General features: G+C 47.9%; 1 protein-coding gene across 6 annotated transcripts in view; it reads left to right on the top strand.

Annotated features, from left to right (window-relative positions):
- Window positions 1–26,528, top strand: part of LOC127581956 (glutamate receptor ionotropic, NMDA 1) — a 103,563-nt gene that overhangs the window by 56,999 nt on the left and 20,036 nt on the right. For all 6 annotated transcript variants that reach the window (XM_052036752.1, XM_052036751.1, XM_052036750.1 and 3 more), the window contains 9 exons: window positions 1,272–1,405; window positions 2,250–2,414; window positions 3,564–3,682; window positions 4,924–5,036; window positions 8,608–8,756; window positions 10,710–10,867; window positions 12,507–12,668; window positions 14,165–14,274; window positions 16,706–16,851. In XM_052036752.1, the coding sequence (XP_051892712.1) occupies window positions 1,272–1,405; window positions 2,250–2,414; window positions 3,564–3,682; window positions 4,924–5,036; window positions 8,608–8,756; window positions 10,710–10,867; window positions 12,507–12,668; window positions 14,165–14,274; window positions 16,706–16,851 (1,256 nt within the window). The remainder of the gene's footprint in view (window positions 1–1,271; window positions 1,406–2,249; window positions 2,415–3,563; window positions 3,683–4,923; window positions 5,037–8,607; window positions 8,757–10,709; window positions 10,868–12,506; window positions 12,669–14,164; window positions 14,275–16,705; window positions 16,852–26,528) is intronic.

Raw genomic sequence — 26,528 nt, 5'->3', positions numbered from 1 at the left:
TGCCCCTGTGGAGGCATCACTTACATTGTCTCTCCTGGAACCCAGCCCAGAAACATCCTCCCCTCCCTCTGTCCACCCTCCGCTTCCTGCTGATGACGTTCCTGTTGAAGGCTTGGGTCCACTCCCCCCTCCCCGCCTCACCCACCGCCCTTGGCTGTATCCTCTGGCTGTCCCCCACCAGGGCCCTGACTGCCAGCCATCTCTCCCCCCAGCCCCAGCCGCAGCCCCAGCCCCAGCCCCAGCCCCAGCTCCCACCCAGGCGTTCTGTCTGCTGCTTCATGTGAGGTGACTGGGGAAAGCCTGAGGCCTGGGACAGCAGGCCTGAGCCCGAGGAGCCGGTTACCATGCCGATGAGATTCTGGGCCTCCCTGACACCCGGGGTAAAGCAAGCAATTATAGCCCATCCTATTGTCTCAAACTATTAACAAGCCACAATGTAAATCCACAACGTAATGGCCACCTACCACACTCACACATTGTACTCATCCACAGCGACAGGTAAACTTTGGGCAGTGCAGTGGCACAGCAGAATGGCCTACTCCTGCTTCTGATCCTTATGTTTTTTTTATACAAACGTTTATTAACTAAAAGCACTACAAAAGGACAACCAGTGTCAATACACTACAACTAATACAGAAAGAAAATAAAACAAACTAAGCAGCTACATAACTACAGCAAAATAATGCTAACTAAACACCCGCTAAACGCACACGCAACACAACACCCGCTAAACGCAACACGCAACACGTAACACTTCAGAGAAGAATCGCATTCTCACCATCCACGACACGCGCGATCCCCTGAGCACGGAACTCAACCAGGGTGCCCGCTGAGACCATGTGCTCCCTCTCCAAGGACACCTGCGTGCGCACGTAAGCACGGAAGACAGGCAGGCAGGCCGACCGGCCAGAACCCTCGACCGCCTGCTGCCGTGACCCGTGACATTATACTCATCCACAGTGACAGGTAAACTTTGGGCAGTGCAGTGGCACAGCAGAATGGCCTACTCCTGCTTCCGTTCCTGATGTTCCAGCATGCTTCCCGATCAACTGAGAACCGGTTCTGGAAAAAACAAATTATTGCTGATGTGTTTATGATGAAGAAGTATTACCACATGGGCAGGAAGGCTCCAACGCTCAGGTCTTTGTTGAAGATTGCACGTTTTGCCCACAGATCCCATGCTTTACCATATCTATGTAAGGGTGCAATGTTGTGCCCAACTACCGGGAGACAGTAATGCTGAACCCCACACTCTGTGCATTGCTTGGCAGGTCGGCCCATCATCCCCCAATGCTGCTACGGGTTTTGTATCGATCTACTCATCAAGCTTGCCAGCACCCCTGCGTTGAACTTCACGTATGAGGTTCACCTCGTCCAAGACGGAAAGTTCGGGACACAGGAGCGAGTAGGTATTCCTTCTGTCACTGTTGCCCCGTAACAGGAATCCCAGTGAGAGCGAGGCTTGATCTGGTACATGTTGCCACACACTGACCCTGTGAAAACATCAGCCAGCTGTCAGGGAGGCAATCACCACAAGCCTCTCAGTCATTAACAGTGCACCATGTTCGCACAGGAGTGTAGCAGGGGGTGATGTGACTGAACTTATGATCGTGGTTGCAATGTATTTACAACTTGCAATGAAGTGAGTAAATGGGGACAGTCTGGGTCTGGGTCCCAGCTGGGAGGGGAGGAGGAGGACACAGGGTAAACTGGGTCACTCCATATAAGGTTGTGGATTCACACCCTGCTGTAGGGTCAGAAAACTCTCATTCGGGAAGCTCCCTACATGGGACCAGTGTATATGTTGGATGTGTGTGTTGAATATTTATGTGGTATTTCTTCACATTAACTCTGTGTGCGTGTGTATGTGTGTGAGCGGTATTTGTGAGTGGTGTGTGTGTCTGCTGGTGTGAGTGGTAGGTGTGAGTGGTGTGCGTGCATGCGTGCGTGCGTGCGTGTGTGTGTGTGTGTGTGTGTGTGTGTGTGTGTGTGTATGAATGACCTGTCCAGAGAGGGCAGCAGTGGGTCACCTCCAATACCAGCGCCAGGGAGGGTGCATTTTCTGCGGAGCTTCCAGCAAGCACACAGATAGAGGTTGTTCAAAGCGAAACCTTTTTTAAATCTGTAGAATGCTTGTACTAAAGGTGGCTTGGTAGCTTGCACAGTGTGTTGTGGTTTCTGGCAACTTTGTCTCACTGTCTGTGTCACTGGAACCTGCCAATGCTCACGGAAACTTTAACTATTTCCAGGTTAACAATAGCAACAAGAAGGAATGGAATGGGATGATGGGCGAGCTGCTGAGTGGGCTTGGTGACATGATTGTTGCCCCTCTAACCATCAATAATGAGCGAGCCCAGTACATTGAATTCTCCAAACCCTACAAATACCAAGGACTCACCATCTTGGTGAAGAAGGTAACACTCCAGCTGTTTGTTCATCTGACCATTGCCATCCCGACATCAGGGCCAGTTATCCAGCCAGGTCCCCGCCATCAGACAGTAGGGAGTTTTAGGAATTCACAGCAGCCCAAAGCAGTGACTCTGTCCACCTCCCAAGGGGTTGGGCTCCAGAAAGCAAACCTTCAGGCTAACTACTGGCTGATGAGTAAGAGCTAGGAATGCTCGAATTCCAAAGTAAGCTCTTATCTCATTTTCCCCTCCCTCCAACATGACTATCTCTGCCAGGAGGTGTTCTCCTGATCCTGGCCCATCTTGCCCACCCTCAGAGGGCACTCCTTCCCCCAGACAACTGCTGAGCAGCCCTTAGTCATCGCAGGGATGGTCCTCGACTGCTGGGTGAAGGACCTTTTTTTCCCCACGTTGATTTCTCTGCCCAGTGACTCGGAGGATTGCCTGGAGATGAAGCCTTAAGTCCTGGAAGCTTTGGAGCCTTTCCTGTCTTCTCAGTCAATGGTCGATCCTGTTAGCATGTCCCAGAGTTGTTCTATCAACATCAGGGTTATGAAGAGATAAGGGCACAGGTAATGAATACAGACAAACGAGTCAGTGTGAGAAAGCAGACCCTGTCAAGCTTACTACTCATACTGAAATGCCTCATTGAGGTAACAAAAGATAGAGATTCCAGAAAGAGTATGAGTGAGAGAGAGTTATTAAAGCAAGACAGAGGGAGAGATACCTGTTCATGAGAGAAACTACTATCTAATGAAAGAGATAAGTTTATAAGAGAGACAGCCAAACCAGTTGATAAGAATGGAGAAGTACTGATCAGAGGGAGAGAGAGAGAGAGAGAGAGAGAGAGAGAGGTGGGGGAGGGAGGTGGTTAAGAAACTATTGAGATAGAAAAGCAGTTAGTGATGAATGCGGATTCCAGTTAATGAGTTCTTTCGGAGTCTGTTGTCCCCTTGAACAGAAGAGAAGGGCTGACAGGTACAGGGAGGAGAAATGCACTGATGCCAATTTGGGGTGTGGAGCTGGACATTCAGACCAGATGTGAGGTTGTTGTTCATTTCTCAGATCTGTGCAATTCCATTTCATCTGTTTCTGCTGCAACAAGCGGGGCTGTTCTGTGCACATTGACAGCAGTGTTTCTTCTCTTGTTAACAGGAAATCCCCCGCAGTACACTGGATTCCTTCATGCAGCCATTCCAGAGCACGCTCTGGCTGCTGGTGGGGCTCTCCGTACATGTGGTGGCAGTGATGCTTTATCTCTTGGACAGATTCAGGTTCGTGGCCTCTCAGTCAATGTCATTTCTTCTTTTCCTTGTGTCATGAGAGAAGGAGAGATCCCCCTAAGTTCTTTGCTCAGTGATGTGAACACAGATTGACAGTGAGCAGGTGTGACATGACTGGCTCTTGGTTACGTCTCCGATCTGGAAGTCACGTGGACTTGGAAAGGATTGCATGAGGCTCAGCGCAGGGGTTATTGGGAGGGAAGTGAGAAGCTGCTCGGCCTGTCAGCGTCATTACTCATTACGCAGGAAGATGTGGTGTTAGTACTGAGCCTTGGGTCACTTTCCCATCTGTCACACCTGCAGACGTTCACCCACTCCACTCCTGGACGGCACTGAGAATCAATTTAATACACTGAACCTGACCCGTAAAACTAGATATAAGATATTTATTTGTTAGTCACATGTACATCGAAACATACAGTGAAATGCATTTTTTGCATAGAGTGCTCTGGGGGCAGCCTGCAAGTGTCGCCACGCTTCCGGCACCAACATAGCGTGCCCACAACTTCCTGACTTGTATGTCTTTGGAATGTGGGAGGAAACCGGAGCACCCGGAGGGAACCCACGCAGACACAGGGAGAACGTACAAACTCCTTACAGACAGCGGCCGGAATTGAAACCGGGTCGCTGGTGCTGTAATAGCGTTACGCTAACTGCTATGCCACCGTGCTGCCCCGAGTGGAAGTGACCTGCCTGTGTCCCTTCACCAGCAGGGAGCACCGTGCCTCCGGCCGGTACGACCTGCCCGAGATCAGTGGGAGGATTCCCGGCTGCTGGACCCCACGAGGACGCAGCAGGGTAGCCCTGGGGCAGCGGGAGCAGAGGGGGCAGGGCAAAAGTGGAAAGTGGGAGCTGGGAAGGTGCTGTCAGCAGCACAGAAGATCATCCCGTCGTATTCCTGGCCGTCCATCCCAGCAGGTGGATGGGGTGGGGTGGAACTATCTCCGGATCTCCCAACAAACCTTGTGGTAATCGGATGACTCCAACACTCCTTCCCAGCCAGGATACCCTGAACCTCCATATCCTACCCATCCCTGAATAAGAACCAGTGTCTACGCCCCAGGAACTGCCCAAAAGTCTGAACTGTTCCCCCTCATGTTTATTCTCCTGCCAGTGTGACTCCTGTGCTGACAGCGTGCCAATTACTCCCCCCTTCCCCCACACTCCATGCCATGAGTCCGTCCTTTGGAGAGTTTCCTATCCCTTAATAAGTGAACCTTCTTCCCCCCCAGTCCTTTCGGGCGATTTAAGGTGAACAGCGAGGAGGAAGAGGAGGATGCTCTGACCCTGTCCTCGGCCATGTGGTTTTCCTGGGGAGTGCTGCTGAACTCTGGAATTGGAGAAGGTGAGAGAAAAGAAGGTCGGATACTGAGAACCTCAGCCTCAGGCTGCGGATCCGGATTAGGATCCAGCCAGCTCGTCGTTAGATCCAGAAAAGTAAGCAAGCAGTTACAGTGCCTTGGAGGCGCAAGGGACTGGAATCTGGAGCAACAGTCACAGTGCCAGTGTCCTTCCCCTCAATGAATAAACAGCGGCCCTTCTCAGTAATATAGTCGGAGGAGCTTTGTTACTTTGTTATTTTTCAGAGTCCATTCATTACTTTGGGATTTGGTCCAATAGTTGGCTGAGAAGGCTATTTCCCACCAGTCAGACAGTGACCTGGTCCTGGTTACCTGGTTATTAACACTCTCAAAACAGCCATCAGCTATTGTCCACTAATAACAGAGTGAGAAAATCTCTTGCGCAGGGTAAGTTTGATGGATAATGGATGCAGAGAGCGATCCCATACTTAACAAATTAAGAAGTGACAAGATAATCAGTTTTTGGTGGTATTGTTTGAAGGAATGTTGATCAATAAAGTGGGATAAATTCATTGATTCTTTTTAAACAGTAGCATATGATCGTACTGATGCATAAGGGCCTCAGTGTCAGGTAACCAGGATCAGGTTGCGGAGGTTCCTCAGCACAGCTTCAGTATCAGACAAGCTTATGTACTTGTGTTATGGAGAGCACCTTTAACACAATCTTTAAATTCGTAGGAAAAATTGCTCAGTGAATCATGGCTCGTCTCTGAATCAACATGTTCTAGAGTAAGTTGTGAGTTCAAACCCCACACAAGAGACTTGGTCTAAGATAGTACTGAGGGAGTACTGCAGTCTTAGACATTCCTTTCCTTGGAACAGAAGCCTGTTCTCTGGGACTGTAAAAGATCCCACTTCTCTATCTAGAGAAAGATATGTCAGTCCTCGGCCTCCTCCCCTGCCAGGAGAATTCCAAGCACAAACTGGAGGAACAGCACCTCATTTTCCGTCTTGGAACCTTGCAGCCTAACGGCATGAACATTGAATTCTCCCACTTTAGGTAATCCCCACCCCCCCACCCCCCTTACCCACAAACACCCCCCCCCCCACCATGCCTCTTCCCTTTCCCAGCCTCTTTTTTCCTACTTTTTTTCCTCTCTCTCCTTACCTTTGACCCATCCCTGGTGGATCTGCTCTCCCCTCCTCCCCCGCACCTGTCCATCACTATCTCTTACCTGCATCTACCTATCACCACCTTGTACCCACCCCACCTCCCCCTTTTGTCCACCTGTCACTGCTTTGCTTTTCCCTCCTATACATTGGGCCTCTCCTTTCCCTATCTTCAGTCCTGAGGAGGGGTCCTGACCCAAAACGTTGACCGCCTGCTTTTCTCCACGGATGCTGCCTGGCCTGCTGAGTTCCCCCAGCATCATCATGTTTTTCATCCACTTCTCTGTCTGATGTCTTGGCCAACACTCCTTACCCAACAACATCACTAAAGTAGGTGGCTTCACCATGAACGGATAAGCAATGTGGGAGCTTTGTGCAAATTGGCTTCTCCTCTTCCTAAAGCACCACACACGCTAATATTCTTTTCTAAGGTATAAACGGCAAGTGCTGGAGATACTCAGCAAGTCAGGCAGCATCCTTGGATGGAGAAGTAGAGTCAATGTTTGAGGGTCAATGACCTTTCATCATAAGCTGCCTGATCGGCTGAATATTTCTGGCATTTTTCCATTTTTATTTCAAAATTCTTCATTCCTTTGAAACCCTTTAGGTTGTCTCAAGGTAGGGAGAGAGACTGGAAAAGCTCAAGTTCTTACACATAATGGCACAGAGGGAGGCCATTTGGCCTACTGTGTCCATACTGGCTCCCAGGGAAGGAACCCCATAATCCCAATCCCACTCTCCTTATTTCCCTGTACCCCTGCAACTTGTTCTCTCTTGCACATGTCCATCAACTCCCCTTTGATTTCCTTTGCCATTCATCTAGACTAACTTATAGTAGCCAATTAACCAGTATCCAACTTCTCACTGTGAGCCGAGCTTTGCTCAATAACTATCAGCACCTGAAAATGGCATCTCCATAACGTGGCTTGGCTTTCACCTCTCCCGTCTGGTCATTCCCTTTGAAAATAAAGCCCACAGACCCACAGTGATTTAACAAAGTTAATGTTGGGCAAGATGACTGTGCTTACAATTGGTCCTTTGGATGAGTTGCCAGATATTCCTGTGTGTAAGTATGGCAAAATGTGGAAGAACAGCCAGGAGTCAATCTTAAATAGAGCAAGATCACTTGCGAGATGACTTCTGTTAAAATCTCTCCCACAAAGGTAGCACTCTTTGGTATCCTCCGCTGGAATCACCCCAACACATTCTCCATAACATGCTTGCCATTAACCCTCTCCATTCAAAACCATGGCTCATAAGTAAATTCCAACCAATTCTCGATTACCAATTGGAGATCATTTATTACAAAGCACAACCCTCTAAAAGACCTTGTGCAGTCAGATGTAGGACTGAATGCCATGAAAATTGGAGCTTTCAGGACTGAGATTGAGAGATTTTTGTTGGGTAAGGATTGAATTGGAACTGTTTTGAAGTGAAGATGGATAAGGGGTGGAGCTGCAGATCAGGCATGTTTTAACTGACTGGTACAGCAGGACTGAGGGGCTGAATGGTCTTATCCTGGTTCCAAGCCAAGAGAGGGGAAAACCAAACCATTGGCCTGAGGGAAGCTTGAGGATTGCTGAGCAGATGAAAATCACAAACACTTCAGATGCCGCAGGACTGAAATAAAAACACAAAATGCGGGAGGCACTCAGCAGGTCAGACAGCGTCTGTGGAGGGAGAGATAGAGGTCCAAGACCCTCTGTCAGAGTTGGGATAGAAGAGAAGACAAATTAGCTTTCAGTCGCAGAGAAGGTTGGGGAGGAATGGGAAAACAAAGGGAATATCTCTGATAGGGTGAGACCAGATGAGTTAGTGTCATGTTAGAAGCATGTTATACTTCTTTATTCATGTATGGGTTAGGCCCTGCAGGCCAGGCTAGGCTAACAGAGAAAGAAAAACTGAGCCAAAGTCACAGATGGGTGTTTGGCAGAAATGAGCAGTTCAGATACAGACAGAAGGAAGGTATGAGTTGGAGAATTCGGTGATGAGTCCGGCAGACTGCAAAGTGTCCAGATGGAAGATAAGGTGTTCCTAAAGCTTCTGACAGTCGAACAGTGTAGGGCGCCACAGACAGAGAGGTCGGAGTGGGAGAGGGATGGCAAATTAAACAGCAGAACTGATTTGCGGTAGGTTTCCCTGGTATGTAGAAACATCCTCCAGAATCTGGCATGGCTGTGGAAAGAGAGAAATAAAGCATCCAACCAACTCGGAGGAGTGGTGTGTGTGTGTGTGTGTGTGTGTGTGTGTGTGTGTGTGTGTGTGTGTGTGTGCGTGCACGTGCGTGTGTGTGTGCCTGTGCATGCGTGTGCATGCATGCGTGTGTGTGCGTGAGTGAGTGCATGTGTGCATCCATGTGTGCACATATGTGTGTGAGGTGGGCAGGACAATGTTCCTAAGCTCTAACATGCTTTAACCTGCTGCCTCTCCAACCTGTGCTTTCAGGGGCTCCAAGAAGTTTCTCCGCTCGTATCTTGGGCATGGTTTGGGCTGGATTTGCTATGATCATCGTTGCCTCTTACACTGCCAACCTGGCTGCTTTCCTGGTGTTGGACAGACCCGAGGAGAGAATCACTGGAATTAATGACCCCAGGGTAAGGTCACTGCTCCCAGACCAGAGCACCAAGCTGTGAGCCACGCCTGCACTGACCATCACCCACCCATTTACACTGACCCCGCACTAATCCTGTTTTATTCTCCCCACATTCCCACCCACTCCCCTGGTTTCTACCACTCACCCATGCATTTGGGACGTGGGAGGAAACCAGAGCACACGGGGGAAGCCTATGCAGTCACGGGGAGAACGTGCAAACTCCACCCAGACAGCACCAGCGATCAGGATTGAACCCGGGTCAATGGAACTTGGAGGCAGCAGCACTACCTGCTGCAACGCCGTGCCACAGCAGTGTAGCCATAACAATGTTTTAAAGGTTTACACAATGTTCTTGTTGTTGTAGGAAGTTGCAAAAATTCAACTTTTGTTGAGTTTTTTTATGTACAGGGAAAATGGTTCAGTGAGCTCTAGTCTGATCGTGTGTGTGTGTATGTTGAATATTTATGTGGTATTTCTGCACATACCTCTGTGTGTGTGTGTGTGTGTGTGTGTGTGTGTGTGTGTGTGTGTGTGTGTGTGTGTGTGTGTGTGTGTGTGTGTGTGTGTGTGTGTGTGTGTGTGAGACCAGGTGGTAGGTGTGATTGTACCGGGTGGTCAGTGGTCAGGGACAGAACTATGTGGGCTGAGGATTGTGGCACCTGTCCTCCCCCAACACTTCACTTCCATCAGCACTGTCTGTTGGAGAAATGGTTGGTGTCTTAACACCTGGGAGAGTGTTGCACACACACACACACACACACACACACACACACACATGCACGTAGACGTATACTCACACGCACACACATGCATGTGCATGCGCGCGCACACACACGCGCACACACACACGCGTGCACACACACACTCGTGCACACGCACACACACATACGCATGCACACACACATGCACATGCGCACACGTACATAATGCCCCACTTACACACATACGAATGCACAGGAATGTGAGAAGCTGCAGAGAGTAATGGACTCAGCCCAATACGTCACGGGCACATCCCTCCCCACCATCTGTATTATCTACGTGAGACGCGGCCTCGGGAAGGCAACATCTATCATCAAAGATCCCCACCCTTCCAGGCCATTCCATCTTCCCGCAGCTACCATCGGGCAGGAGGTACAGAAGCCTGAAGTCCCACACCACCAGGTTCAGGAACAGCTACTTCCCTTCAACCATTCGGTTCTTGAACCAACCTGCACAACCCTAATCACTACCTCAGTCCAGCAACACTGTGACCAATTTACATTACAATGAACTTTGTTTTTCTTGTTCTAATTGTGTTCTTTCTTGTATAATTTTATATAATTTATGTTTTTCTTGTGAATATTGTGTATCTGATGCTATGTGCCTGTGATGCTGCTGCAAGTAAGTTTTTCATTGCATCTGTGCAGACGTGTACTTGTGCATATGACAATAAATTTGACTTTGACACAGACACACCCACACACACACCCATACATACGGACACGCACAGACTCATACACACACCCACACAGACTCATACACACACACACCCACACACACACCCACACACACACAGACCCACACACACACGCCCATACACACACACAAACACAATCACACAAACACCATCACACGCATACATACACACACCCACACACAGACCCATGAACACACACACCATCACACACGCGCACACCCACACGCACAGACCCATGCATACACACACACACATACAACCCATGAGAATTGTGAGAATTGTTGTGGGAATCGGACTGAGAAGGGGTGTGAGCAGTGGACCAGCTGTGAGCAGTGAGTGGGCATAATGTTCTCATCCTACACAGAATCTCTACACCTAAATCTAGGACGGTATTTCTATACTTACATCTTGAAGAACATTCGGAGTGGATGTGAGATGCCTGGTGTGAAAATGCCCCCAGGGCCTGTGGGTTTGAGAGTTGTTGGTGTTTGTTTCCAGCTCCGGAACCCCTCGGACAAGTTCATCTACGCCACGGTGAAGCAGAGCTCTGTGGACATCTACTTCCGGCGCCAGGTGGAGCTCAGCACCATGTACCGGCACATGGAGAAGCACAACTACGAGAACGCAGCCGACGCCATCCAGGCGGTGCGGGACGGGTAATACTCTCCACAACCTCAGCACACTCCGCATTAGGGTAGGGGATGGGTGTTCAGGGTAATGGCACCTGCAGCATGGATATCAGGGGCAATTGATCCCAAACAGACCAGGACTGGGGCTATTGTGGATTCATGAGCTAACACTAAAAAAGTAAACATCACACTGTGTCTCCGGTCTATAGTCGCACAGGTCGGGGGCAGGGGTTGGTACAGTGCTCACTGGGGGATGCAGGGGTGATGCAGTGCTCACTGGGGGATGCAGTGGTCGATGCAGTGCTCACTGGGGGGGATGCAGTGGTCGATGCCGTGCTCACTGGGGGAGGCAGGGGTGATGCTGCAGTGCTCACTGGTGGATACAGGGGTGATGCCGTGTTCACTGGGGATGTGGGATGATGCAGTGCTCACTGGTGGATACAGGGGGTGATGCAGTGCTCACTGGGGATGCAGGGGTGATGCAGTACTCACTGGGGGATACGGAGGTGATGCAGTGCTCACTGGGGGATACAGGGGTTGATGTAGTACTCACTGGGGGATGCAGGATTTGATACAGTGCTCACTGGGTAATGCAAGGGTTGGTTCAATGATCACTGGAGATGCAGTGGCTGATGCAGTGATCACTGAATGACGCAGGATTTGATGCAGTACTCACTGGACGATGTATGGGTTGGTTCAGTGATCACTGGATGATGCAGGGATTGCTGCAGTGCATGTTGTTGATAAGTCAACGCATGTTGGAGGCTAGAGTTGTGGAGTGTAGAGAGTTCATAGGCTGGTTTTGTGTTGATAACATTGGCAATCACAGGCAGTACAGGAGCTGGGCACAGAACTGCCTTCAGGATCAGAGGTAAGAGGAGCAGGGGAATGATTCAGGGACTGTAGTGGTGCTGAGAGACGAAAAGCTCTTGGTTGAAGCCTGGGCAGCTTGTGCCTTGTGCACACCTGGCAGAGTACTTCAGGGGCTGAAACTGCAGCAGAGAAAGATGTGCACTTATATGGCACCTGGTATAACCCTAGGACATCCAAATGCTTATTCACCTAATCACTACCTTTAAAATGTGAGACTCTCCATCATTAAGTGGATGTTCTGAACATAAGTTGCTGATGTTCAGATCTCCCTGTTGCTTGCAGTAATGAAGTTTGAAGGATGAGACCCCAACACTACCGGCTTCTCCAGTACGAAGCGAGAACAGAAATCATTTATGGCTTACACACTTTTTTAACATCTTAAGAAAATGTCACGTCACATTACTGGTGGTGCGGTTGGGAGATTGGACTGTTTCTGCACAGCTCCCCAGATCACATGAAGAATACTTCACGTCCCACTGTTCAGTCTGTGCATGTAGGAGGTCAGGATTAGGTTGAGTGCTCTGACAGGGTTTTGCTGGGAAAGATTACACAAGAGATTGACTGGTGCCTGTGAATCCCACCAGGGTCAGGCAAAGTTAGTGTTATAATATTCAGCTTTAGTGCATAAATCCTGTCATAAAATAGCCCAGACAGGAAACGGATTTGGGCAGCATTTGGTGTGAATAGCTTCGCTGTAGAGCTGGGAGTGATTTGGTGGCTTGTAGCCGTTCTCTCTTCAGGCGCTGCGTGTGACAGATACAACTGCTGCTCATTAGAAGCTGTTTTATTCCAGGAAACTGCATGCATTCATCTGGGACTCCGCGGTGCTGGAGTTCGAGGCTTCTCAGAAGTGCGACCTCATCACCACAGGGGAGCTCTTCTTTCGGTCTGGGTTTGGTATCGGAATGAGAAAGGATAGTCCGTGGAAGCAAGCTGTGTCACTCGCTATCCTGAGGTAGGCTCATGCATCATCGTGCTAACATTTTAGCCCTATTCCTCTTCTCCCAGAGGAAGAAAAAAAACACTGATTTGGGTCTTACACTTGTTCTTGCTGATCCATCTCTCCCCCTCACGTAAACCCAGCAGTGCTGGGAAACACAGGCAGTTTCCTGTGCAAATGTCACCAAGTTCAGGGTTCCAATAAGAGTCACAAACCTGCTGCAGGCTCTTTGTTGGCCATAGTTGCATGACATTGGATGGGACCACATTACATCAGTTCTCCAGTGCTTGGGTTCAAATGATATGGGAACAGCGCTTCTCTTCAATTGAAAAGAATGGTTGGAATTTGTAATTTACATTTTCTAAATTAAATGCTCTTAACTATTATTAAGTGTTCTTACGTGTTTTTGTTTTTTTAAAAAAATAGTTCAATAATTTTTAACATGTTTCATTGTTTGAAAGTTCTGTGAAATGTTTCCAGAGACAATCAGAATCACAATAGTTTTTCCAAGTTTGACAGCTGGCTAAGCGAGCATCCATTTTGGCATTGGATCTGCTGAGTATAGATGAGACTGCATACAGTGCAGTAGACTGAAAATATGATGCTGTTTCACTTGGGTGGCAGGAAGGAAGGAGGGAAATGGGCGGGTTTTACATTTCCCGAGCTTGCTTTGGGAAGGAGTGTGGGGGGATGGATTGTGAAGAGAAGTAGATTACAGCAGAGGAAGGGGAACTACAGGAAGTGCAGCAGTCAGTTATCTCCTTGAACTCAGTGAAAACTCTTCAGTAAAAGTTAGCCAGGCTTTGGGTCAGGATAAATATGGGACAGGCTGGTAAGGGCATGTGTGCCAAGCATTAGTTCCCCGGCAATGGACATTCTATACAGTACAGGGGGGAACTAATACTTGGCACACATGTCTTTATCAGGGCAGAGCAATAAGGAGAGACCCACTGAAATATTAGTTTCAACCTCTTCTCCACTGATCCTGAGAGAGGAAGACTTTGGCAGTGGAACGCATAAAGTTCACCTCCCCGACACCTGAATTGGAGGAGTTACCACAAGGATCAGCCAAGTAAAAGTTGATATAATCTCATGGAATACTACCACCCCAGATCCCTTGTCGTCACCCCCTCGGATATCCTGCCCACCAGGACTCTTCCACGTTGTTCTCCTTCACGTACCTGCCACTACCTGCCCGATATATGCAGCTACTTGGCTCCCGGAGAGGTGAGACCCAAGGGTTAACCTGTCTGGGTAAGCACCTTTCTCCAGAATTCCTTGGTGAATTTATTACCGATCAACTTATACTGATGATGTGGTGAATCAAATGGTGGGCCACTGAGGATGTACTGAGAAACCTGCCACTTAAGTTAATGAAGGGAAACTCTACGGGTTCCTCAGAAGCTCCTGGGTATTTGCCCAGGAAACCAGATGCCTGAACTCAGACTTGGAAAATCCACCATGTACATTCTCAGAACCCTCAGTGACTGATTCTTTTTAATGTCTTTCAGTTTCCATGAGAACGGCTTCATGGAGGATCTGGACAAGACCTGGGTCAGGTACCAGGAGTGTGATTCACGCAGTAACGCCCCAGCAACTCTCACCTTTGAAAACATGGCAGGTAATTGCCCCCTGAGTGATGTGCATACCTCAGAGAGAGCTCCACAGTTTGAGAGTGCGAGAGGAGAAGTGGTCAGGGATCCGATCTGCTCCGGACTGGACTGGGGGGCTGGGGTTATCGGAGGAGACTGGGTGGGTAGGCTGGGACTCTTTGCCCTGGAGTGTAGGAGGCTGAGGGGTGACTTACAGAGGTTTATAAAATCACAAGGGGTGTAGATAAGGTGGACGGCCACAGTCTTTTTCCCAGGGTAGAGGAGTCAAAAACTAGAGGGTGTAGGTTTAAGGCTAGAGAGGAAAGATTTAAAGGGGACCTGAGGGACGACTTTTTCACACAAGAGGGTGGTGTGTATATGGAACAAGCTGCCACTGGAGATAGTGGAGGCAGGTACATTAGCAATATTTAAAAGACATTTGGGCAGGTATGTGGACAGGAGAGGTTTAGAGAGATATGGGACAAACGTGGGCAAATGGGACTCTGCTTAGTCGGGCATCTTGGTCAGCATGGACCGGTTGGGTTGAAGGGCCTGTTTCCATGCTGTATGACTCTTTGACTACGAGGGCGTGTGCAGGAGTGAAGCCCTCGGACCTCACTGCCAGCACAGGGTTCAGTTCAGTGCCGTGTCTTCAGCCGGCAAGCCCCGGCGAGCAGAAACACCAGGCTCTGCCCGCTGGTGTCCTGATACTGGTGGTCTCAATAACTGCGAGCAGGTTATTTAATATTGTGAGACTGATGGATAACTGCCATCAGAACTTGCTGGGAGTTGTGGGAGATGTTATTGTGAGCAGAGGAGCACGTGTGATACTGTGTTGAAAATGCAAATTATGGCAGGAATGTTTGGAGTTGCATTCAGTGAGAAGTGAGGAGTTGTCTTGCATCTCCTGTGCATCACACAGGAAGGTGCTGTGGGAAAACGCTGGTCCACTGGGGTGATCGGGAGTTGGACCAGGACTGTGAAGGAACAAAGGCAGAAGAAGTGAGAGCATGGAACAGAGCCAGTGTGCAGGGAAGGTAGCTGTGGTCTAGGTTGTTGTGGGAGATATGGACAGGATGGATATTACTTGATAACCCAGACACTAAGTTAATGAAAGCACAGGAGCAGAAGAACCAATTCACAGCCGGATCCAGTGTCATGCGGCAGTGAGAGATCGCACCTGGATCCAGGGTAACAGGTCAGCAGATCACAGCTGGATCCAGGGTAACAGATCAGTAGATCACAGCAGGATCTAGGATCAGTCAGCAGATCACAGCTGGATCCAGCGTCACATGCCAGCAGATCACAGCTGGATCCAGGGTAACAGGCCTGTGAGTTTGTGAGATTGAAACCAGCATGATGTACAGTAGATGAGTTTAACCACACTGAATTTTCTAGAGAGTTGGTAACTTGTAACTTTGGTGAATGAACACTTATTTATGTGACCACTGTGGTAATGAGAAGCTTTGTGAGACTGAAGTTGAGTCCCTGAAGTAGGTACGGTGTCAAATGGATGAAGCTTCATCAAAGAAGTGGTTTATAAAGAGTTTTGACAGGTGGTGTAAAGGCCCAGTAACATTTCCTGTGGCCAAGCCTCATGGTGGGGAAAGATTGAACCAGTGGTGAGAAGGTGGCCACATGACTGATGACTGACAGCTCCGCCATATCTCAGAGGTTCACCAGGATGTTGTCCAGATTAGAGACTATTAGTGATAAGGAGAGGTTGGACAAACTCGGAGCATCAGAGGCTGAGGGGAAACCTGATAGAGATTTATAAAATTATGAGAGGCATCAATAGGGCAGACAGCCAGAGTCTTTTTCCCAGGGTGGAAATCTCAAAAACTAGAGGGCATAGGTTTAAGGTGAGAGAGGGAAAGTTTAAAGGAGATTTTCGAGGTAAGTTTTTTACACAGAGATTGGTAGGGACCTGGAACACACTGCCAGGGGAGGAGGTGGAAGCAGATACACTAGCAACATTTAAGAGGCACAAACACGCAGGAGTGGAGGGATATAGAATATGTACAGGCAGGTGGGATTAGATTGGATTGACATGGTTGTTGGCACAGACATTTTGGGCTGAAGGGCCTGTTCTTGTGCTGTACTGTTCCATGTTCTGTGTTCTATCTCTGCCGTGTGTGTCTGTAGGCCAGGAGCAGGTCAGCTCCTTCTGCTCTGGGCTGCCATGGGAGGCGCACGTGCGCGCACACACACACGCACACCACACACACCCACACACCAGCACACACACACCCACACCACACACACCGCACACACCACACACACCCACACACCAGCACCCACACACCCACACACACACACCAGCACACACACACGCGCGCACACACACACACACACAGATGCAGAAAGGAGATGTGACCTCTGAATTAAAGCAGAGTTTCACTTTGGAGAATGCACACACTCAGTAGCCACTGAACTCGTGCCTCGGTTCCTGTCCTTTAGGTGTCTTTATGCTGGTTGCCGGAGGGATTGTCGCAGGAATATTCTTGATATTCATTGAGATCGCCTACAAGCGCCACAAGGATGCTCGGAGGAAGCAGATGCAGTTGGCCTTCGCTGCTGTCAATGTCTGGAGAAAGAATTTGCAGGTATGTTTCAGGAGAAGGTGCCAGAACCTTTGAGACACATCGCTGAGGTAATTCTAGGGCACAAGGCCAGGTTTAAAGAATCATCACAACAAAAGGGCTGTAGTGAAACCTGAGAATGTCACACCCACAACTTCAGCATTGCAGGTAAAAGTGACAGAGCAGTGATCGCCTGTTCAGTCTGTGGCAGAAGAACGTCATTGGATGGACAACAGTACAATGAAGACACATTTGCCATTTAAAAAAAATTGTGGATAAAGAAATGTGCCAAAAGTTCAGAAATTACAATAAGTTCTATTATCCACAATATTAGAATCACTTGGTTGAAGTCATTTACATGACCGTTTAAACACGTTGCACTCCCTAAACAGGACGGTAGCCTCTAAATATACCTGTTACTTTTTGAATGCATTAATTTATTAGCTGTAATTGGCTGGCGGTTGTCTGTAAATCCTGCTCCCGCATGGTATGGTTTATCTGTGACCCCTGCATGGTGTTCCCTGGACATGTTCTGCTCCCCTACACTGGCCTTTCTCTACACGTTTTGCCTCCAGTGCATGACCACTGCCCCCTGCACCGTGAGCACCTTATGGCTGCCATTTTATGTGCGATGCATGTGCACGTTTGCAGTGTGGTTCAGGCCATCCACCGCATTCTCAGCAATCCTCGTGCATGCTGCAAGCATGCAGAGAAGGCAGACCCTCATACAGTTCTGCCAACTTAGCCCTCAATAATGCTGATAATGACACGAGAACCCCGTGTCTGGCTGCTAGAAGGACACTCTACCTACAGGACCGAAAGGACCGACACTTATCTGCAGGTTTGTTGGTGAGTTCCTGGAAGCAGAGTCACTGACTAGTGTGTGGAGAACATTGGAGTTTCAGAGGTCTTCAGGGAGTGAGTGTTTTAAGTCTGATATCTAAACCTTAGCCGAAACCTAAAGTTGATGTTCCTCTAGGTCTACAGGCAGGGCAGGGAAGGTAAGAAGAGGGCTTGCAGTGCAAGACCACCCATTAGAGGAGGAGTAGAAGGCCAGTCACCAAGGACATTCAGGGAATAGATCTCCACACCCACAGCAGCAAGGAGCAGTGTGTCCAGTCATGCAAGGAGGTGTTAACCGAGACAAGCAGATGCTGCAGACACAACTGCGGCCTGGGAGCAGGGCCAGGCCCACGTTGTCAGCTGCAGTGAAGGTGACTGGATTTCTTCACCTCCTGGTCTTTCAAGGCTTGAGCCACACCAGTGTCTCAGAATGTCCAAGGACCACGAGGCATTTCAACTGCTGTACATCCAGCTGGTGTGCACTACAGAAGTCCACGGTGGTCAGTGCTCGATACCCTGACAGCAGCCACGATCCCTTCATCCTACGTGGTCGAGACCTGTGTACACAAGGAGGGCTGTTGGGCAGTGAGACCAGGGAGAAAGAGCGAGAGCGCCCTTCCTGGAGGACACGGGAGGTCTCCTGCTCTAGGGTTTGGAGGGAGTCTCCAAGCACATCGCCCCCTATTGTAGCCTGCACAACATGGCAGTAATGCAGACCCAGCCCTTACCAGCAGCTGTGGAACAACAGCTGGAGGGGAGGTAGGGCAAAGAGGAGGAGGAAGAGGGGAGCGTCAATGTTAAATGCCCCTTTCTGGCTGGCGGGTGAAGGAATAACTGACCAGTTTGGGAGGAAGTATGATTAGGTTTGCACACAAACACCCATTCTACTTGCACATGGCATTTAAGAGAATTTGTTTTGCTGTATTTGGTTTCTTAAGAAACTAAAGGATCTCACACTGAGTGATTATACGGATGTAAACCTTAGGTAAGAATTTGAATGCCAAGAAAATATCCTCTAATGCTCCAATGGGAGTTGTGTAAAATGATCTTGCATTGTCAATAAAGTTCAGTTTGGTGTGCCAATTCAATACAAATTGGAATTAAAATCAGCACTCAGTTCAGATTAATGCAGGTTACTGTAGATTGGTGGTTGGTGGCTGGTGTGGATTTGGGGGCCAAATGGCCTGTTTCTATGCTGTGTCTTTCTATGCCGCTGGAGTCTCAGCAAAGGAGGAGGTGGATTCTGGATGGGCTAATCATTGAAAAGGAGGCAGTAGAAAGGCAAGCTGCACTTGTAGTGGATAAATCGCCTGGCCCAGATGGCATGCATCCCAGGATACTGAGGGAAAAATGGGAAGAAATTACAGAGGTCCTGGGCGTAATCTCCCAAACATCTGGAGCTTAAAGGGCAGAGCCCAAGGTGGAAAGTTCTAAAAAATTGACCAGGGATAAGTATGGATTGATTAGATAAAGCCCACATGGATTTTTAAGGCAAATCCTGTCTAATTAATGAAGTCACAAAGAGGCTTGATGCAGGAAATGTAGTTAATGTGATATTTGTGGACTTCCAAAAGGCATTTAATAAGGGGCTGTATAACAGGCTTGTCATCAAGATTGCAGACTGTGGAATATAAGGGGTGTGGCAGCATGAAGGAAGGTTGGCCAAGCAACAGGAAGTAGAAGCAGTGAAGGGGTGTTCTTGGGACTGGGGGGATGTGTGCAGGCAGTTCCCTCAGAGTTAGTACAAGGACTGCTGCTTTCATTAATGGATAGTAATGACCTGGGCTTGGGTGTACGGGCACTTTTCCCAAATTTGCAGTTGACACAACACAAGGAGGAATAGTGAAGAGACTTGAAGGGCAGCCATACATCTCAAGAAGATATCATTGAAGAATAAAACAGCAGCTGCTGGAAATCAAAACAAAAGTCAAGACAACTCAGTGGACCAGGCAGCATCTGTGGGGAGAGAAATAGAATCCATATTTTAGGTCAAGGATCCTTCAAGAAAATGGGAATAGTGAGGAAGTGGGCATGTTTTAGGTTATGGGGTTGAGGTGGAAGGGAGGGGTGGAGAGAGCAGAGGCAATATTTGTGATAGGGTGGAGACCAAACATGTTAAAATAACAATTTAAAAACTACCTGTTAAGGACAGGAACATAAAAGGAAACAAGTTGAAACTGAAAGGTAGACAGAAATTTGTGGAGGGGAGTGACCGGAGGCATATAAGGAAATCCAGAAATATTCTATGAGCATGTGACCAGGGAAAGGGCTGTAGATCTTCCACATTGCTCCATGTTTCCTAAGGTAAGTTTGTGAAACAACAATTCATCTTTCATCTGGGCACACTGCAGTCCTTAAGGCTTAATGTTGACTTTCACAACTTTAGGTAACCACCCATTTTTTGTCTCTCTCCACAGATGTGGGTGTACCTTTCAGTTTCAACTTGTCCATTTTTTATTTTCTGTTATTAACTGGCAATTTTTAAAGCGATTGTTACCTTGACATCTTCGGTCTCCACCCTACCACAGACATTCCCTCTGCTCTCGCTACCTCCCTCTCTCTGCGGTTTAAGGCACATTTGCCTCCTCACTTTTCCATTCTCTTGAAACTTACCAGTTTCCCACACTCCTTCAAACTTGATGTCCTATTGTGTAAGATCTTAAAAACAGGGAAGTAAAAGTGTGCCAGAATACTAAAGTGATTAACATCTAATAGGCTGGAAAATCTGCTTGTCCTGCACCACAAAATCCTGACTGTGCTGGATTAACGGTTTAACTATATTCTGTCCAGTGCCCTGTGTTCTCTGTAATCATTCTGCTCAATGCCCTGTACCCTCTGTAGATGTTCTGCCCAGTGCCCTGTGCTCTCTGTAAATGTTCTGCTCAATGCCCTGTACCCTCTGTAGATGTTCTGCCCAGTGCCCTGTGTTCTCTGTAAACATTCTGCTCAATGCCCTGTACCCTCTGTAGATGTTCTGCCCAGTGCCCTGTGTTCTCTGTAAACATTCTGCTCAATGCCCTGTACCCTCTGTAGATGTTCTGCCCAGTGCCCTGTGTTCTCTGTAAACATTCTGCTCAATGCCCTGTACCCTCTGTAAATGTTCTGCCCAGTGCCCTGTGTTCTCTGTAAACATTCTGCTCAATGCCCTGTACCCTCTGTAGATGTTCTGCCCAGTGCCCTGTGCTCTCTGTGAACATTCTGCTCAATGCCCTGTACCCTCTGTAGATGTTCTGCCCAGTGCCCTGTGCTCTCTGTGAACATTCTGCTCAATGCCCTGTACCCTCTGTAGATGTTCTGCCCAGTGCCCTGTGCTCTCTGTGAACATTCTGCTCAATGCCCTGTACCCTCTGTAGATGTTCTGCCCAGTGCCCTGTGCTCTCCGTGAATGTTCTGCTTGGTGCATTATGTTCTCCCTTATATCTACTCACTGAGTTTGGCCTGAACCCGTCTGGTTTGGGTAAAGCCCACCAAAGGTCATAAAACAGCACGACCCAGAACTCTTGCTCTTTTAATGTTTATTAAAGTGGAATGAACACTACAGCTAATTTAATACATAACGCCACAATAAAATATTGCAAGAAACTACAAAAGAATTATTTGATAAAAATACTATATAATAAAGTGCACTTAAATAGCCTCTACACACTAATGAACTTCAATGTGTAGTTTCAACTCACATATATTGGTCTCTAACTCAAAGCCTAAAACACCCCTTCTTATAATACATAAACCACACCCATGTAAATTAATTGGTACAACTGCCTCCCTCTTGATAGTACCATTTGTGTCCAAATAATCCCACATGTCATTCATTCCTTGATTTACTTAGTTTTTGTCATTAGTTTTCACACAATGTTGTTTTGAGTTTATCAACACCTTGGAAGGTTCCTGATCCAGGGGACACTTCTGTGTTGATGTGGAGAGTTTCTGTACAGCCCACCACAGAAACCCTGTGGAGAAAGCAGATAGATAAATTGTGTCTTTGGCTTAGTCTTGTATGTGCCTCTGCAAGAAGAACTCCTTCTGCAGATCCTTCAGCTAACAGTCTGTTTAAATGTTTCTTTAACAAAATGTCCTTTGGTTCCTTATGGCACGCTGGAATAGAAATGTTGGTCAATTTTTAAACAATGTTCATTCAGTATTGGTTTACAATGAGTTAAATATGTTCTTGCTGCAGACTCTTTAAATGCTTTGCCGAGTGCGGTCTGATTTGTATAAAGTTCTTTCTAATGCACTACGCTCTCTGTAAATGTACAACTCTGCATTGTTTCATCTGTTAGTGTTCTTCCCAATGCATTCTGCTTATGGCAAGGAAGGATGTGATTAGGCTGGAGAGGGTGCAGAAGAGATTCACAAGGATGTTGCTGGGACTGGAGGGCTCGAGTTATAAGGAGACACTGATTAGGTAGAGACTATTCCCTGGAGTGAAGGAGGCTGAGGGGTGACCTTATCGAGGTGTATAAACTCATGAGGGGAATAGATAAGGTGGATGGTCAGTCTTTTTCCTAGGGTAGAGGAGTCAAAAACTAGAGGCCATAGGTTTTAAGGTGAGAGGGGAAAGATTTAAAGGGGACCTGAGGGGCGTTTTCACGCAGAGGGTGGTGGGTATATGGAACGAGCTGCAAAGTGGAAGAGGTGGGTACAGTTACAATGTTCAAAAGACATTTGGACAGGGTCATGGATAGGAAAAGGTTCAGAGGGATATGAGCCAAATGCAGGCAAATAAAACTAGGTCAGGAAGGCACCTTGGTCAGTATGGACACGTTGGGCCGAAGGGCCTGTTTCTCTGCTGTTTAACTCGGTGACTCTGCCCAAAATATAGCCTCTTTATAAGTTTAGCCCTGTATACAGTGCCCTGATTAATGGTTATGTCGAATTGACTGTGTCTCACCCAGAGCACTGTGCCCTCAGTAAATGTTCTGCCCAGTGCACCGGGCTCTGTGGATATGATCTTTCTGGTGGATTGGTCTATCTATATATGTCCCATCTAGTGCACAGTTCACTTTCTCAATGTTGTATCCAGTGCACTGTGTCCTCTATAAATATTCTGCTTAATATACTGTTCTTTCTGTAGATGTTCTTCCCAATCTGCAGTGTGCTCTGTAGATGTTCTGCCCAGGTACTGTTTTCTGTGTACCTGTTCTTCATGTTGCATTGGATTGTCTGTAAATGCACTAGCACACTGTTCACTAAGTGTTCTAGAGAGTGCACAATGCCCTCTGTAAGTGTTATGTCCCGTACACAGTGCTGTATTTAAATGCTGTGTTCAGTGCTCTGTGGCCTCTGTAACTGTTCTGCTCAGAGCATTTAGCTGCATTTAAATGTTTTGCTGAGTCCATTGCCCCCCCCACCGTGAATGTTCCAAGCGCGCTAAGCCATCTTTAAATGCTCTGCCCATTTCAGAGGGCAGGCATGGTAGTGTAGCGGTTAGTGTAACGCTTTACAGCGCCAGTGACCCGGGTTCAATTCCGGCCACTGTCTGTAAGGAGTTTGTATGTTCTCCCTGTGTCTGCGTGGGTTTCCTCCGGGTGCTCCGGTTCCCTCCCACATTCCAAAGATGTATGGGTTAGGAAGTTTTGGGCATGCTATGTTGGCGCTGGAAGCGTGGCAACACTTGTGGGTTGCCCCTGAACACTCTATGCAAAAGATGCATTTCACTGTGTGTTTCAATGTACATGTGACTTATGAAGATCTTATCTTGTAATTTTTCTGCCCTGTGCATTTGTGTGGGTTTCTGTGTCTGCTGGGCTTGAAGCTCTTTGGCAAGTTGGGTCAATGGGGAGGAGTAGTTGCTTGTTGAGGTAGAGCTGAGAATTGTTTGTAATGTGTGGTCGGTGTAAGAGATCTAGTGGCAAGGCACTTGGGCTATGAGCTGGAAGTTGTGGTGAGATGCAGGTGGTGGGCTCTGACTAGGTCCGAGATCTTCTTGCACTTTGTAATACTGTTTGGTAAATTAGCCATATTTAGTTTGAACAACAAAGTGCAAACCCCACAAGATGCTGGCTGACCTGCTGAGTATTTTAGCATTCTTAGTTTTAATTTCGTATTTCATCTAATTTCTGTATCTGCAGTTTTTGACTTTCATCAAAGGAGAAGTGCTGCCTTCTTTATGCTAAGGAACAGGTTTATTTGGTGAGAAGTTTGTCACTCTGCTTGCAATCTATTTTGTCACTTTGGTCTGTAGCCTTAAACATGGACAACCCAGGTGAATGGTCCCTGGCCTGTAGGAAACTCAGAGATAGACAAATGGGGACTTTCCAGCAAAGGAACTCGCTGTAAACCTGCTGTGGCTTCAAGTGTTCCCTGTTCATAAACCAGGTGTGTTTCAAAATTCATTCAGAAAACTCCAGAGGAACAACACTGTGCCACTGAGAATCAGGTTAGCTTCAAGGAGATTTATTCCGAGCACAGTTCTGGGTGCCCAGACCTGGCGGGAAACTCATCTCATTTCTCAGCAGCATTTCTGCTTTCCCCATCACTATATTTTCTCCATCAACAGAAGTACCATGGGCAAAATTAGTCTGCTGCGAGATTTTAAACCTCATTGGTCTGATGAACAACAGCTCATACTTACCCACCCTGTTTGTCAGGAAACCATGCTCTTTAAAGAGCCATTCATGCACTCACAATGTATTCTTCGTCCTCACTGAGACATGACTATGTGTCTGGACTCAGTGTCACTGTTGCTCTTCTCTCCCAGCCTCTGGATCATTGCAAGCTGCCGTTGGTGATCTCTGCCACATCTCACACTTCACCACTCACTGCTGCATTAGACTAATCCCCCAAACTCCTTACTCAGGGAGAGGAGTCTTTATCTTTCAGGCCACAGGAGCAGGTAGAGTGGGCACAGAGCATTGCAAGCTTCCCTGGTGACATTCTCCAGGGGCACCTGGTTGTAACCCTGGAGATCTCCATGGCTCCTTGCACACAGATCATGTCCTCTATGATCATTGCTTTGCACCAGTCCATCCAGGCTCCTCTTAACACCCCCGAGAGTGCTCCGCACTCCCTCCCATCGGGCAGCATCCATTCATCCAGCAGCAACACTCCCCAGCAGCTGGAAGTGTGTTACTTGGATTGTGGTATATCCCTTGAAGAGCTGGCTACAATGGCTGTGTCTATGGGGCTAAGTGCTTGTAACTTGCTGCACATTCGCAGGGAATGCTGTCTGTTCTGCCACCATCAGTGAAAGTGCTGTCTGTAAATGTTGAGAGTGAAGTTTTGGCTCTTTATGTACTTTCACAGACACTAGTAGGTGACCCACAGTACTGTATTAGTACCTGAAAACTGTCAGCCAGCAGTTTCTGGGCTGTGGAGCTTGGGGCATACAAAAGGGATCATTGCTGTCAAACTCCTAGTTCTGGTTTAGACCCTCCCCCTCCTCCACAATGCCTCTGGATGTCTTCAGGATGTGGTTTCACAAACAGCTTGCAGGATTCTGATGTTCTTCATTCATGACTCCACAGATAGACTGTGGGATTTATACAGTTTAAACCTGATCTGAAAGAGGGCAGAGCTGGCTACCTCTCAGTACTGCCACCTTGGACCTAGATTACCCGCTCAGCTCGCCAGCGACCAACTTGATCCCATTTCTCCCATTTTGCCCAACATTTGGACAGGGAGCACTTCTTATGAAAGTCAATTGATTTCATCAAAGAGGAGTGGTTAGTCTTTCCTTTACTGAGGCTAAATCTGAATCATCTGATTGAGCAGAAAGTAAGCGTGGATCCAGGAGTTCACATTACTTGTATGGCCCAGTAATAGAGTCACAGAATTGGATGGCATAGGAACAGTCCCTTTGGCCTACTGTGTCTATACTGGCCATCATGCCTATCTATACTAATCCCAAGGAGATACAGACTGCAGATGCTGGAATCTGGAGCAACACACAAAAAGCTGGAACTCAGCAGGTCAGGCAGCATCTATGGAGGAAAATGGATGTTCAACATATTGACCCACTATAGAACCTTCCATATCATCCAGGACAAAGCAGCCACTTGATGGACACCCCATCCATTAATTCCCTGGGTGCGCTGGTGGTTGCAGTGTGTACTGTCTACAAGATGCCCCAGGGCCACTCCGGCAGCACCTCCCATTCCTGTGAGGAAGCAGCAGGAATGGGCCAAGGCCACCGTCAGCGGGGTCCCTGCACTTTACACCCTCTTGTTCAGATGGCCAGAGGTTGCAGTGGACCTTCTGCATCGCCCTCTACTATCCTTAACTTCTCTTGATAGCCAGCTGCACCAATGTTCCTGTTATTACCTTGCCTTAAAGGGACACATATCACTTGCAAACCATTAGTAATTCTTTAAAGGTTAGCCATTGTTTACATTCTTTTTAACGTGGTTTCCTAATCTACCATCACCAACTCACGGCTTGCCTTCATTATTTGCTTTATTCAAATTTAAGATCCTGGTTTCAGATTGATGTGCACTTCTTTCAGAACACCAACATTCTCCCTTCTCCCAGGCAGAGAACAGGATTAGAGGGGCTGAGGGAAGGAGGGGATTGATCCTTTCAGCTCTTCTTCCTGTCCAGACAATGCAAACAAAGCAGATGACCAGTTCAGTGATCCTTGCAGAGGAGCCCACAGTGACAGAGCTTGTCCTGACGGTTATAGGAGCCTCCCTGGGAGCACAGTGTGCTGATACAATTCTTTTGCATAGCACATAAACATTGTGTTGCTCGGAAGAGTTTGTAGTCAATTTTATTTCTGCTGGAGAGATCACAGGGTGACATGAGCACTGTCAGTGAGGTCCTTAACTCCCTCTCAGTGAGTCTCCACAGTTATTCTGCTGTTGTCATTTCCATAATCCCAACAACATTACCTTCTTTACCAATATTCCTGCAGCCAACAA

The sequence above is a fragment of the Pristis pectinata genome, chromosome 23 (genome assembly GCF_009764475.1).
Source record: "Pristis pectinata isolate sPriPec2 chromosome 23, sPriPec2.1.pri, whole genome shotgun sequence".
NCBI classification, from domain to species: domain Eukaryota; kingdom Metazoa; phylum Chordata; class Chondrichthyes; order Rhinopristiformes; family Pristidae; genus Pristis; species Pristis pectinata.
The sequence above is the reverse complement of the archived record's forward strand: the minus strand, read 5'-3'. Positions and strand labels throughout refer to the sequence as shown.